At 37.1% G+C, this 14,472-nt stretch overlaps 2 protein-coding genes across 2 annotated transcripts; both read right to left on the bottom strand.

Annotated features, from left to right (window-relative positions):
- Positions 1-3,946: 3,946 nt before the first annotated feature.
- Positions 3,947-5,415, bottom strand: LOC147483304 (GDSL esterase/lipase At2g40250-like). The gene has a single exon (XM_086576555.1). The coding sequence runs from the start codon at positions 5,274-5,276 to the stop codon at positions 4,158-4,160; it is 1,119 nt and encodes a 372-aa protein (XP_086432681.1). The 5' UTR covers positions 5,277-5,415; the 3' UTR covers positions 3,947-4,157.
- Positions 5,416-5,849: 434 nt separating this feature from the next.
- Positions 5,850-13,022, bottom strand: LOC147483303 (chlorophyll synthase, chloroplastic-like). Its single transcript, XM_086576554.1, has 15 exons — positions 12,793-13,022; positions 12,667-12,711; positions 12,479-12,567; positions 10,558-10,645; positions 9,932-10,017; positions 9,741-9,827; positions 9,306-9,371; positions 9,140-9,223; positions 8,973-9,034; positions 8,678-8,753; positions 8,523-8,585; positions 8,332-8,413; positions 7,390-7,466; positions 7,212-7,259; positions 5,850-6,297 (listed from the first exon to the last, which is right to left on the bottom strand). The coding sequence occupies exons 1-15, from the start codon at positions 12,896-12,898 to the stop codon at positions 6,235-6,237; spliced, it is 1,122 nt and encodes a 373-aa protein (XP_086432680.1). The 5' UTR covers positions 12,899-13,022; the 3' UTR covers positions 5,850-6,234.
- Between the last annotated feature and the right edge of the window lie 1,450 nt (positions 13,023-14,472).

The following is a 14,472-nucleotide window of genomic DNA, read 5'->3' as shown; positions in this document are numbered from 1 at the left end:
CTCAAATATGAAATTTTAAAATAACAATTTCTTCTTTAGCCAATACTTATTTAAAATAGAAAACTCCGTTAGGAAAACAACACTATAACATGCTGAACAATTTCAATTATAAATTTCATAAGAGCTAACCGTGAAAACCACCAACATTTTATTTTCATAATCATACGATAAATTCTTACATGCTAAGTACCAATAAAGGAAACTAGCAAACAACAAATTCAAACATACCTAACATTAACCAGTGCAGTTCTTAGCATAGTGTCCCAGCTGTCCACATTTATAACACTTGCCTACTAGTTCATTGGGTTTAGAACATCTTGAATAGTATGTCCAACCTCCCCGCAGTTCAAACAATTACCATCAAATCTCTTTAGCGAAGCACTCTCGCGTCCTTATTCACATGCTTATTGGTTTGCCTATTATATAGGTGATGTCGACTTTTTCTGCCTTGGCGTGGTGACTAGAAATAAGGTGTAAAGGCGGCTTGTTTTGGGGCATTCTCTTTAATCTTATCATCTCGGATTTATTATCCAATTGTTCATATCTTAATGCCAAATCTAACGCGATCGAAAGTTTTCGAATCAAAGGGTATCAAATAACTTCGATAGACATGGCTCTAGTCCACGGATGAACCGGTTCTTCTTTACTTGGGTATCCACTAGATAAGGAGCATACCTCGATAGTTCATTGAACTTAGTCACGCATTCTGAATAGCAGTTTTCCCTCCTTGGGTCAGATTAAAGAATTCCTCAGTTAATTTCTCCTTAACAGCATTAGGAACAAACCTTCCCTCAAATCTTACCTGGAAATCCTTCCAAGTCATATATAGTTTCCACATCCACATTATCCTTGATAGACCTCCACCAAAATAAAGCTGACCCCTCTAACTGGTGAGAAGCCAACTCCTGCTTCTGCACCTCAGTGAGTTGCATCTTAGCAAACACGGACTCACACATAGTAACCCATTTCTCAGCATCAATGGCCCCTTTCTCTCCCTTGAACTTCTGGCCTCCTAAAGTAACAAAATCCTTGTTTCTCCTAGCAAAATGATCTCCTAGATTAGCATGTTGACCCCTCTGAATAGTTTGCACCAACTGAGTTAATATTGATCCCAAATCGCCAGATATGGTATTACTTCCCAAGCATTCCCGAACGTCATTGTCATCTCGGCCATCGCCTTTAAAACAAACGGACTTCTATTAGTACTCCAAACATCTTAAACTCAAACACACCCAATCACCACATTCCAAGGATCACCTAGACCTTCCACATCTAGGCTAATCTAAGCTCGATACCAAAATGTCACGACCGAATTTCTAAACATCAATTGCATGCCCAACACTTCACAATAACCACCCATCATCATGAATCAACCAAAAAATATATATATCGGTTCAACGGTTTATAGACGATTTATTATGTGGGCTTTAGTCGCCATGAACCACAAGAAGCTTCCACCAACTCGCTGACCTACCAATCTATTTATTAAAAGTAGGGCGATTTCGTTTGAGCACTCGCTTGCTATCACGAAGTCGGGACAAGGTTTCAGGAGACACCGGAGACAGAGTTTCTTCAAACCATAAACGCACATATAAACGTAGTTATCAGTAAATAGAATATAACACTGAATAGAACAGTCTGAACAGTAAAAATCGTATATTTTCTTTTTTCCTCGTATCATAAAATCTACAATAAACGAGAAATCTAAAAACTTTAAAATATCTACTCACCGCAAGCTCTCCGATTATCATCCGCCTACAAGAAAAAACTTTTTCTTCTTTTCGGAAAAATCCCGCTTTTTTCGCCTAAAACTCATTTGTTTTTCCTTAAAAACTCTACGCGGAGAAAAACTCGAAAAACAAGGACAACCCTTATCTATTACTTACGGGCATTTATCTGTAAGCTGATAGTTATCCTATATTATTTTATCTATTATCTATTATTATTATCTTTATTATTATTATTATTAGGAAAATATAAGGAATAAAACACGGGGTGCTATATAGAGTTTGGGATTAGATCGAAACAACCAGAGATCCTTGATTAACTATGGAATTTCTAATGACTACTCGGATCAGGCAAATAGAAGGTTGAGATACAACATAAACAATATCGAGAAGCAAAATGCTTACAGGAATCATTCCGAGTAGAGATGGTGGACTTCGGGTTAGAATGTCTATCTTTCTAGGTCTGATACCTGTTTAGGCTTGTAACAGTAGTTGAATCCATCTCTATAGGACGTTAGGCTTGGCTCTGTAATTTTAGTTCTAGTGTTACGTTGTGCCTGTTGGGATTTTTGCCTAATGGGAGGCAACACACAGCATGTTTTTTGGGGTGCTAAGCATAGTCCCTAAACCATTTGTGTTTTTCTTTTATTCTTTTTAATATAAAATCCCTACTTGCCTGCAAAAAAAAGAGCCTCATTTTGGAAAACAACTATGGGAGGTGATTCAGAAAATAGAGAGAAGGATTACGACCACAGATTGGCAGCATAGAGTTGCAGTGGATAGTATTGTTGTTTTGTGTAATAGTTTTAATTCAATTCTATGTAGGAAAACTACCAAAGTAGTTAACTTTCAAGTTTTAAGTTGGCTCAATGGGTGCAACACGAAGGCCTAGAGCAGTGTAACCTCTACGAGGAAAAACTTTATTTCTCAGGTTTGTGGATGAATGAAACTGGAGCAATGTTATAAGAATTTCGATACACCACCTGGAATATATAAAATTACTGGCATCTAGCTAGCATCTAAGCATGGGCGCCGCTTAGGATTTACAGCGTTTGATCCGGAAGCTTCTAGGTGTGAGTTTTCATAATATAACTCATAAATCGACAATTCAAGTTCAACAAATTAAAGGCACGTACTCGATAGGTGAAGATAGCTAAGTTCCAAACATTATTGTAATCGCGTCGTCCATGAAAAACTGCTCCCATGTCGTTCTCTTGGTTAGTAATAGTGTAATACCACTACGTGTCACTCATCAATCATCATCTACATCTCATGCATATCAACATATTACCCTGTATTGGCTGTATATATACATATCTTCTGTCACTAGCTTGCACAACTAGTTAAGTACATTACTAACACTTACTACCTCAACCCTTTTGTTGAGTAGAGAGAGAAATAATATGGCTTCAGGACAGGAGCAGCAGAGGAAGACTGAGATCTTTGTCCATGGTGACATTGCAGAAGACAAAAACCAAAGAATTGTAGTTAAAGGTTCAGTCTCACTATATTTCTTTCAGCAAATTGTTCCTTTTTATTAATTTGTTACAGAATTTTGTTCCAACTTCCAGCTAAGTTTTGATTGAATCTTTGTTTTATGTATGTAACCATGAATGGAAGGAGAGCAAATGAAGAAGGAAGAACAACAACAACATAGAACTGATAAAAATAAGGACACAGACCACGATTGTAAACTGGGGAAATCAGCAGCAAGTATAGGGGGTGATGCACCACAAGGAATCGGGGTTGATGACTACCCAGAGACACTACTGATTCTTTTGCCTTATTAATTAATTCGTGTTCGTGTAATAATGATACTTCGCGTGGATGAAATGTGTAATTCCTGTTTTCGTTCTTAAAATCTTTGGAAAATATAGTCAGTTTCGAAGATTGGTGCCTTGGAGATCATTATAGCGAAAAATCAGCTTGTTTTGAAATTATTCCCAAATTCCTGTTTTCGTTCTAAATTTTTAAAAAATTCCAGGTAGAATCACGATAGCCAAAACAAGGTGGTTTTTCAATATTGATGCTTTTCCAAGTGCCAATATCGCCGTGTGTAAGAGCTGAGACGATCATATTTCTGTCTGAAAACAGCACTCTTAGACGGTTAGACCAAATAGAAATAATTTTCAATTTTCAATTTTCAATTTTCAATTTTCAACACTAGAGCAGCACTATAATAAGATCACGGTACATTATTGCCAGACTCTGGAAAAACATAAAAAAATTATGAACTAAATCATATATGAACTGTCTTCACAATTATGTGTTATGGATTGCAATAACAATTGAGTAAAATTCCTAAAAAACAACTCAGAAAACATGAACGTACTCTTGACTTAAAACAAAGTAATAACAATCCTAAATTGTCTATATGCTAAAACAATAATGCTTAACTAACCATATATTCCGGCACTCTACACCTAAAATCTAATTGACAAGACGCGGGAGCACAGTGTCATGGAAAGTTTTGGCGAGTATCTGATAAGTGGCTTGAGTTGGATGAATTGCATCCCAAAACACAAACTTGGATGCATCAGGACAAGTAGCACTTAAGGTGTTGCATACGCCTCCCATCTCAATGAATCCAGTACCGCAACAGCCTCTTGTTGTTTCTTCGAAACCATACTTGGAAGGGTTACGAAGCATGTCCATTACCGGGTTATAGATGTCGAAGTACACAGCTTTCATCCCACGAAGTTGACGTTGCAATCTAGAGAGCATACCTTGAAGCTTTGCATTGTATGCCTGAGAATCAAGATTTTGTTGCTCCACACATTCGCGTGGAAGGTGAGTGATTGGTACAAAACTGCCAAGTGTGGATTGTAATGGAAGGCATCCAATTGGTGGAAGACCAGAGACTGAAAATTTTCGCGCTCCCATGAAGTGAAGCTGGCGCAACAGCTGTTCCAAGCGGCCAAGCAAGAAATCATGGTAATCAGACACGGATGGATATTGAGCTCTCCTTGTTGGTATGGTGTAAAAGTTCAACAACAAATCATTAGTACCAGCACCAATTGCAAACAATGCATTATTCACAATGTGACGTTGTTGCACAGGACCAACAGCCCTCCGGATCGTAGCGGAAGCTCTTTGAAAGTACTGCAATTGCGTCCACATTGGTAGTACATTGGATATTGTTGCAGTTAAATCGTCTAACCCAGTACCAGCAGATGCGAAACTAACACCGGTGAGCAATTCTTGATCTGTAACACTCGGGTCAAGGTAAGCAGGTAAAAGATTTTTAAGACCTAAATCCACTACCAAGAAATCCATCACGAGTTTGCCATTGGAGAACCGACCAGAAGCTGCATGGGAGGGTAAGTCACGACCATAAGGAAGGTGATCACCTCTGAAGAGGGTAGGGACGTAGTCATTGTTACCGGGGTCTAGAGTTGAGTCACCGAAAGCAAATACTGCAGATATGCCATGAGAAGCTGCCCTAGAACCATTGTCTGAAGGCGATTGTGCACACAGAGGAAGGGCATGAGATAGGAAGGACGTAAGGCAGAGGAAGAAGATGATGCTGAACTTGTAGTGATTTTCCATGTTTGCTCTTGTTTTGCTTCCTGATATTGGGGCCCTACTTATAGAGAGACCAAGAGGTACAATTGTAATTGAGTTTGGAACAGTACTAACTATTCAGAGTTGGAGATGTATAGGTACTATCCCAGTGAATTTGTGAGAAATATTATACTTCGTCATGACTCTGGATTTGTTCTGAATCTATCACGGTCGGCGTACACTTTAATGTTCAGTCCGACTTGTCCTCTTCATGGGAAATTTGGCGATTCCGAGTCCGAGATGATGTGTGAGGAAAATATTGGGGAGTGTACGGACACTTGCCCAGGGAACAAAGGTCAAGGCCTTTCTCCACATTCCTTACGCTTGTGCATTGGTGTTTTCTCAGTTTACAAATAGCATATTGGTAACTACTACGCTGTAGATACATAACCCTTGTGTTGTAAACAAAAGGTTAGACTCGTATTCTTTAATCAGAAAATTGCGTATAACACATAGGCAAATTTCTTAAGTTTATAGGATATAGCAAACTTTTTTTTTGTTTTTCCTCCATAAAAACTGAAATTTGACATCTGGTCTTTCTCTAGACAAAAAGCACACTAAAGAAAGTGTCTAGAGCCCAATTTCAAGATTTTTTAATGGGATTCCTTCTTTAATATAAAAATAACTGAAAATATATAAAGGAAAAAAAAGAGACAAAATTCCCATCTAATGAAAATAACTGGGATTACACAGCTACCAACACACGTTTTAGAAAATTGCAGAAGACTGATAGACAGATGCAATATACAACTCAATCTTCATATGCCACTCTACAAAATACAATTACCTGAGCCTGAGCTTGTACATCTCTATGGTTCAGGGCTCGCGTGAGATGCACTTCTTGACCCAAGGGTGATTAAACCAAATACGCAAGGTCGCTTCCCAACGGTTTGTCATGATCTTAACCTCTGTCTGGCGAAAGTTGTAAGGAGTAAGGAAGATATCAGTGGCTTGTTGCTAAAGCTGTCACCAATATTCCCAGTACAAGAAACGGCTGTGCGCTAGCCTGCAAAATTGAACTGATTACCATCGTTCTCATGCTTCAAGACAAAATGCTGTTCTTACAGAGGTTGAAAGACCCCAACATTCTGTTAATGTATTTATCGAATGCTTGTGATCCTCACGACCTCACCCACACAAATGTTAGACGAAAAGCGATGTTCATGCCTACTTGTGTATTTACTCAGAAGACCTAGAGAATTAATATACAGTAGCACAACAAATGTCTACTTCTCAAGTTCGATCTCTAATTATTTGGGCTCCCCAGCCCACCACCCTGATGCAGTCCTGCTGCTTGTTTTACGCCAATGATGTTTCTTCTAATACTTCATTCATCTACGTACAAACGAAGGATCTTGTGCACAGGAACCCAAAAAGTTATACTGCTACGCTAAACCAAATGAGAAACCTAAATGCTTGGATAGTCAGGGCTTATAAGAAGAGTGTTCAAGAAATATGCTACAAACCATACTAATCGGCCATATCGAGAAGTGGCCAAGTTAGCTCAACTTTGTTCAGCCTCTGCCTTACATGTGGTCATATCACGCCTATGAATACTAGTATAATTTTAAAAACATTGGGTTGCTGGTATATGTGAATCTCAAATGTTATTTAGTTTAACCGTTATATGGAGTGCTAAGTCCTGTGCCCAGCCGTGTCCATATTCTTCTAAAGTACTTGCATTCAAATGGATAAATGGCCAAAACATTTTATTGGAATTCATGGTCAATGTTCATCCAGAACCCTATTCGACGCTAATCTGCCCAGCGGTTTTAAGAATATAGAAAGTATACAAAAACACTGCAATGGGTGCATCCATCAATGAAACCCTGACTGTCATACTGTCACTGTTTCAGTACTAAATTTAAGGCAAAGTGGAATCCTGACCTAAACACAAAATCATGAATTGAATGGAAATACCTGATACTTGACGTCATATTTGAATGGATCTTTCAAGAAGTATTGAAACTGTGACAGCAACAGAGTAACAACAGTATAAACTAAGATAAATGATTTTTGAAAGAACTGTTCTTCAACATAAAAACACTATAGTATATTATCCATGTGGAATTGTACTTGTTTCAAACATTCAATTTACCTGGAAAACAACTTGTGGAATTATCAAACCCAGTAGGGCCAAGGCATAATATTGTTTACCAGAGGCAAGAAGATAGGCTGCAACAACCACAAGGAAATATGAATAAGGATTATCATATTGGAACCAATAGAAGTATCGACAGGAAATTCATGTACTTGTTGCAGTTGCACATCATGTATTTATTACTTTAGATAGGTAAGGAGAAGAAGGATTCCGATTTCCGAGGAAGATTTCACTAGTAGTAGTTCTAAAAAATGTCGGTTGCAACACATATGCGACAAAAAGTTACTGAATACAATTAAATCAGTCTGAGATTAATAATTGAGAATTAGGAAGATGCCCTGTAAAAGCTATCAAAAAGGCAGCCGGGCCTCTCATTTATTGGGAATTTATCTTTAGTAAAAGATCGAATAAGAGAAATTGGTCTTTCAGCTCACTATGCCAAATCCATGTGTTGTTGTTAATCTGTTTGTTTTTATAGTTGGCTAGCTCCATAGTCTGCCGATAGCACAAATTTAACACATGACGGCCTCTGGTCGTGTCAAGAGAATAGCAAATTTAAAATTTTATAAACGAAAGCACTGACCCCCGTTGTGGCTGTTACATTATATAGTATAAACCCTCCCACACTTATGCGTGTCTGGTAGCACATTATAAACACCCTCCCACCCTTTTAAACTTATTATAATGTTCCCTTGAGGTAAGCTATTGTGTTAGATCCATCAAGTTTCATCTCATTGAAATCGTCAGTACAAGTATCAGTGCAAATAACACTCGTAATAATAGAAAAAAATAAAAGAACCACTGCATGAAGCTTCAAAAGTTTATTCTCCAAGGTCGCCATTTTGTGTCAAACATATGCTCTTATTGCTTAACAAGAAAAAGGAATTTTCACGTAGACCCTAAAACCTAAATAGCTATCAAGAAACAAGATTAGCTTACCTGCAACAGATAACTGGGTTATGTCGATTGCACCAACACAAATCCATTTAGCAGCATCAACCCCAAAAGCTACCGGAAGTGACTGTTTAAATAGCCATAAGAAAGAGTTCAGGTAAGTTCTGAGGAAAAACCTGACCATTTCAAAAATAACAAGACTTTCACATAAAGTAGATAGATGGAGAACAAAAGACCTGCAAGCCCATTGCCCTATCTCCTTCAATACTTTTGAAGTCATTAATGATGGCGATTCCAAGCTGACATAACCAAATATCGTATTACATCAATAATAAAAGTATACTCATGTCACAGAGCCAAAGTTCCTTAAAAAGTTTAAAGTAATGCTGACCCCAGCTATGCTATACAAAAGTGTAAGCACAACTACATCAGGAGTAAGGGTCCCAAATAAAGATTGGCCAGCCCACCTGTCAAATGATGGTATAGGAAAAGTCATTAGATAGTATCATTAGTGCATTTCACATTTGTATAATTAGGATCCTATGTGGGGTCTTGATTTTTCTTTTAATTATATGCTGGTATGCAGGATTCAATTAATGTGTGTGTGTGTCGGGTGTGTCGGAGGGGCCCGAGGGGGTGAGACTTAAAAGAATTTCGAAAGCCAAGTAGAATGGAAGAAACCGTACCAGGGCAAACTGATGTAGCTTGCTCCTAAAGCAAAATTTCCAACCCATCCGTTCTGTTTGAGCTGCAGGTATATATAAAACACATCGAGCATAAGTTCTTCGGTTACTTCAATAAGTAAGGAAACGTAGAGGTTTTCCTAGCATGAGAGAGATAGAAATGCCTAAACCTTCAATGGTGGAGCAGAATATATGTATGAAAGCAAGGATCCACCGAGAGCGAGGTAAAAAACTGTAGGAAAACTGTGTCCTGCCTAAACACGAGCCAAAAACACAGGAGTTCAGATGAACATAATAAAACAGTGAGCAAAAGGATCGCCCATTTATGAAACCTACCCAAACATCCAACAAACCAGCCAAGCCCAGGCCTCCTAAGAGCAACACCCATACTTGGGTAATCACCTGAAAGGCAGGTTTTGTCAACCATTTTTAAATTTATAAACCTCCGAAATGAGAAAAAACACAACTAGTTAAGTTTCTTGCGGTAATATCCAATTCCTTTGACATGCATAACCAAAGATGATCCATTCAATAACTAGTAAATGGATAAACAACCCTGGTAAAACTGGAAACAACTAACAATTCTGATGAAAACATGGCATACAAGGGAAGTACAAAAGGCACCCTAAGCTTAATTAATTTGCATGATGTAAGATGAAATCGTCAAAGTGTTACTTGAACACCAGAATTCCTATCCTTCTCACATATTAGATAAAACGAGTATTTTAAATTGTCAATGAAGAATCAAGCTGAACAGCTAAACTGACACACCTCGTTCTCAGATATTGCTCCTGAAGGAATTGGACGGTAAGGTTCGTTGATTGCATCGATGTCCCGGTCATACCAATCATTGATGGTCTACATTAGTGAAACAATTGTGTATTCAATCCACTCACAGCAAAGCTTAAATAGTACTCTTGAAAAAAAATGAAACTGAGCACCACATGAACATCGACGATTACCTGTGTGTAGCCAGTTAGAAAAGGGCCAGACATCATCATACAAACAATTGACTTTGCAACATCTTCGACACTCCAGTGGAAATTTCCTGCAATAAAAATGGATGTGATGTTGAAGCAATGCAACCGGTGATAAAAAGTTCACAGAGTAGAATTTTCAGGGTACCAAACAGGAACAAGATAAATCAAGCAAAACTAGGCATCTCATTGTTCAGACACAACGGAGTAGTAACTCTCTGCCATACTAGTATCATTGGTACTTCATCCTGACAAATCTGCTACAATACTTCATCCGGGGGAAAAAATGAAGTAGTGTGATCAAGGTTTAGTACAGCTACGTATGTGTATAATCTTAACTCTACAACGTCTTAAATAATCAGAACAATTAAGGAATAACATGATGTGACAGCATCAAGTAAGACAAGATTTTTAATTCAGTAAAGCACTTGTACACACAAAGGTTTAAATGTAATGCAAGGATGAAGACATGTGTCATCCTAGGTCCTCACTTAAAACAGTATCATAAAGTAACAGAACTAGCGCAATAGTACTGACATATATGCAGAAGAAGGGGAATGTTCCTCAATTTTGCATTTCCAAGGAAACAGTAGAAAATAGAAAAAGGGTACCAGAAGCAGCAGCTCCGCAAACCACTCCCCAGACCAAAGGAGGCCAAGTGACAGGCTTCATAAGTTGGAGGCGGATCTTCCATTTATTCTGTGGATAAAAAGCAAACATTCAGCATCTACTCGTATGCTTGCTCTTTACTTGCTTAATTTTATAATAGTATCTCTTGTATCAAATGATTGTGCAAGAAACCAAAAAATGCATCCAGCAGGCATGGCTTAGTAAAAACAGAAGCTTTTCAGCCAGCTTAAAAACATGTAATTAGATTATCCTAGGTGAAAACTATTATTTGTTCAGACATATTCCATTGAGTCTCTACCTAAGTAACCAAAACGCAAAGCAGGAGCGAGAGCAGAATACTGGAGCGTGAGCGTAGAACACCTAAAATGAAAAATCTCCACTATTAAAAGCGTCTTGAGAGCGCCCACATGATGGCTATTTATGGGTTTTTGTCACATGTGTGAATGATATATACTTCTTTTAAAGTTGTTTTTATTATTGTATTCCACACAAAAAAAGTTGATGAATCTGTAATATCAATTATTGTGTATTATGGTGAAAAACATAAAAATTGCTTTATGAGGTGACGTGTACTGAGATTATAGAATGAACATTTGTTACTTAGTCTGACCCTATAATAAAATCTAGAGCCTAGACTACTACCCAAGGCTGGGGTCTACTGACATGTTGCATCATTTCCTTATTAATGAAACAAAGGAAAAAAAAAACAATGATAAAAAATGTCAAGAAGGCATCCCAAAATATACTAAACGCACTGACTTGTTGAAGTTCACAAATTCCAAAAATGGAGTGTGCGCTTTGTGGGCGTTTAAGCTTTGAAAGCGCTAAAGCTCGACTTGAGGTCGTGAGCGGTGCCCACTAGGGTGGCTTTAGGTTGCTAAGATCTCTACACCTATCCATTATTTATCATTATTTAGGTATTCTTGCTTTCTGGACCCTTTTTGTTTTCTGAGAACAGGATTTGGCTCAGGATTGCCCACTTTTTCATTCCAAGGCTTCTCTAAATTTGAAATTTATCTCTTAGTACGCTAGTAGTGCATGATATAACGCCAATGTGCAGGATAATGTGAACTCGAGATTGCTAGAGTGTTCTTAGAGCCATATAAATCACAGACAAAACCTTCAGAACACCACACAAGTACTTTTTAGTTCATTTATGTACTTTCCAATTGTAAAAATGGATTTCTTATAGTTTATTGTAAGGTCTTTCCCCAACTTAATTGATACTGCACACTCCATTTAATAAAGCAATGAAGTGATTTGGTAAATATTCTTTTCCAAAAAAAAGAACCACACTAGTTCACATTAATGAGACAGTGCTATTTCACATCAATTTAGTAAAATGATACAACAAAACCTGATTTTAAGGTTTGGGATCGAATGATTCCCTTGATGTGCCAAGACGACTTGACTGGATACTTCAGACTTTTACTTACTACATCCACATTATGGAGCTGATGCCATTATTTAGTTGAAGTAAGAATGCATAACAATGCTCCCTCCCCCTAACCACCCAATGCAACCCATTTCTCGAAATAATTCCATTCAATAAAATAATGTCTAAATACCTTCAAAAAATTATGATTCCTATCCACAATCAAATTTAATCTCCAGTCTCGAACACAAGATATCAATCAAAAATCCCATTTTTCATTTGCAACCTTTTCTTCCCCTTAATTTGTTAACCACAAAGAGGTTTCGAAATAACTTTATAACCAGTTTTTCCACAATCCCCTTTGCAGCCTAAAAGACTAACCCTTCTACTTCACAATTCAAGTCACATACTTTATTGCATAAGGAACACATGGTGAAAAAAAAAAAAAAAAAATTAGATCAGTTACTATTACTAAAAATTACATCACATTACAATTTAAGAGATGGAAAGAAGTATTAAGAACTCACTGTTTCTTGTGCAGCTCCTTTAATCCCAAGAAGTTGGTTTACATTTGAACCACTTGCAGAAGGTGCTACATTTGGTACTTCAGCTTTAACTGCCATATTAGAATCACCCCATCACTCCAAACTCATACTTCTACTCATCAATAAACTAAAACACTAAAAATTCCAACTGCTAAAAAATAGAGCCCAACCTTCATTAGTATCAGTTTCTGCTGCTCTGATCACAAACTTCCTCCCTACAAAACCAAACCAAAAAATCTCACTGTTAGAAAAGAATGATATAAAAAGAGAGAAAGAGAGTAAAATATAGTACTTACTGGAGAAAGAAAGAGATGGTGGTTTTACAAGTGAAGAGTTGTGCAAATGGTGAAGTTCTCTGTTAGAAAAGTTTAAGGAAGATACAGTGTTGAGTAGAGAAGCCATTATAACAGAAAAAAGATTGATACTTTCTGTTTAGAATCTAGGACACATCAAAGTTTGTTGAAGATAGAGTTTGGATAAAACTTCCATGACTGTTTAGTTTATTTACCAACGGTATGGAGAGCAACGTTCACTTGATCACATATTGGGCCTTTATGGGCCGGGCTTGTGTTAGAATTTACTGGGTCTTGGACTTTTAAGCCTGTTTATTATTTTTGGGCCTCAAAGTAAATACGACAAGCGCAACGGCAAGGACCACTATATATACAGAAACCCTAGTGGCTGTAGAGACTTTCCTCTTGGTTTTAAAACAAATTTTTTTTGCTTTATGCCCATGTTTTTAAAATCTATATCTATATATCTATATCTTCTATCTAATAAAACACAATGGTGTGGGGCCCATAGGGCCTCCATCCAGTGGTTACCATTGTATTTTCTAAGTTGTGACATGGCAAAATAAGCCAATCCCAAAGAGTATGCTCCTTTATGCCCTAACACTGGGATCTATTGGATCTTATTCTTCAAACAAACTATGTATGCCCTATCCTTCCTTCCTGCCGCCGTCACTCTAGAGAAAGAATTGCCTTGTTTCATTTCCACAACCAACACAGGTAAATGACGAAGCTTGAAGCACAGGTAAATGAGGTCTGACTTCAGTTTTCATTCTTAATCAATCTTTTGTTATTTTGTGTTATGGAAAAGCGGGAAACAAACAAACTTAATTAAAGGTTGGACAAGTTGAAGTACTACGACAAATCGATGGTGTTGTGTTTGCATGGTACTCTTTTTTACAAGTACTACGACAAGTTGAAGTACTATGACAAATCGATGGTGTATAGTGAAAATGACTTCAAAATCAGAATTTGGGTAAATATTGGTTAATAAAATGGATTTTGACAGTAAATATTTTGCAGTATCTCGCTTCTACTTCATAGATAATATAAAATTATTTTATGTTCTCTTGGTTCGCTTGTTTATTCAGTTTTTGTATGATTACTGTTGTGGTTTAATTAGTATTTTAATTATGAAGGCGGGGTTGAGATTTTAGACATATAGGTGCCACTCTGAAATTAAGTTGAAATTACGTCCATTTTCAGGGCTTGTAAATTCTATTTAATGCATTCATCTATACCTAGGTTTACATTCATGGTGAGAACCACATAGAAAGATCAAAGATACATAAAAGAGCACCCTACCAATAAAGAAACAATCTGAGTCATATTAACTTCTTAATATGTCTAAAATAATGGAGCAATATGTCCTCTTTGTATCTTAATATAACACCCCGTGTTTTTATTTAATATTTTCTTAGTACAATAAATAATAAAAATAATAAAAAGAGATAAAATAAAATAAAATGATAAATATTAGAAATAGATAAGGTAAAAAGGATAAAGATTATGAAGAGATAGGGTAAAGTGGATAAAGCCCATTCCATATTTTTCGGGGTGGTTTTAAAGTTAAAAAAAAAAAAAAAAAAAGGATTCACACGTGGAGGGGATTGGACACAAAGAGAAGAAAATAAAAATGGAGTTTTTCACATAAAGAAGAAGAGGGGATTTTTGCTAGAAATCTAC

The sequence above is a fragment of the Coptis chinensis genome, chromosome 8 (assembly GCF_015680905.1).
Source record: "Coptis chinensis isolate HL-2020 chromosome 8, ASM1568090v1, whole genome shotgun sequence".
Taxonomy (NCBI): Eukaryota; Viridiplantae; Streptophyta; class Magnoliopsida; order Ranunculales; family Ranunculaceae; genus Coptis; species Coptis chinensis.
The sequence above is the reverse complement of the archived record's forward strand: the minus strand, read 5'-3'. Positions and strand labels throughout refer to the sequence as shown.

What these genes read in the sequence shown, in the direction of transcription:
- LOC147483303 (XM_086576554.1), bottom strand. Translation starts at nt 12,898, where the DNA reads ATGGCTTCTCTACTCAACACTGTATCTTCCTTAAACTTTTCTAACAGA. An exon ending in AGAAACTGATACTAATGAAG is followed by an intron (nt 12,568 to 12,666) that starts GTTGGGCTCTAT and finishes CTAATATGGCAG; the next exon opens with TTAAAGCTGAAGTACCAAAT. An exon ending in AGCTACATCAGTTTGCCCTG is followed by an intron (nt 8,754 to 8,972) that starts GTACGGTTTCTT and finishes ATCATTTGACAG; the next exon opens with GTGGGCTGGCCAATCTTTAT.
- LOC147483304 (XM_086576555.1), bottom strand. Translation starts at nt 5,276, where the DNA reads ATGGAAAATCACTACAAGTTCAGCATCATCTTCTTCCTCTGCCTTACG.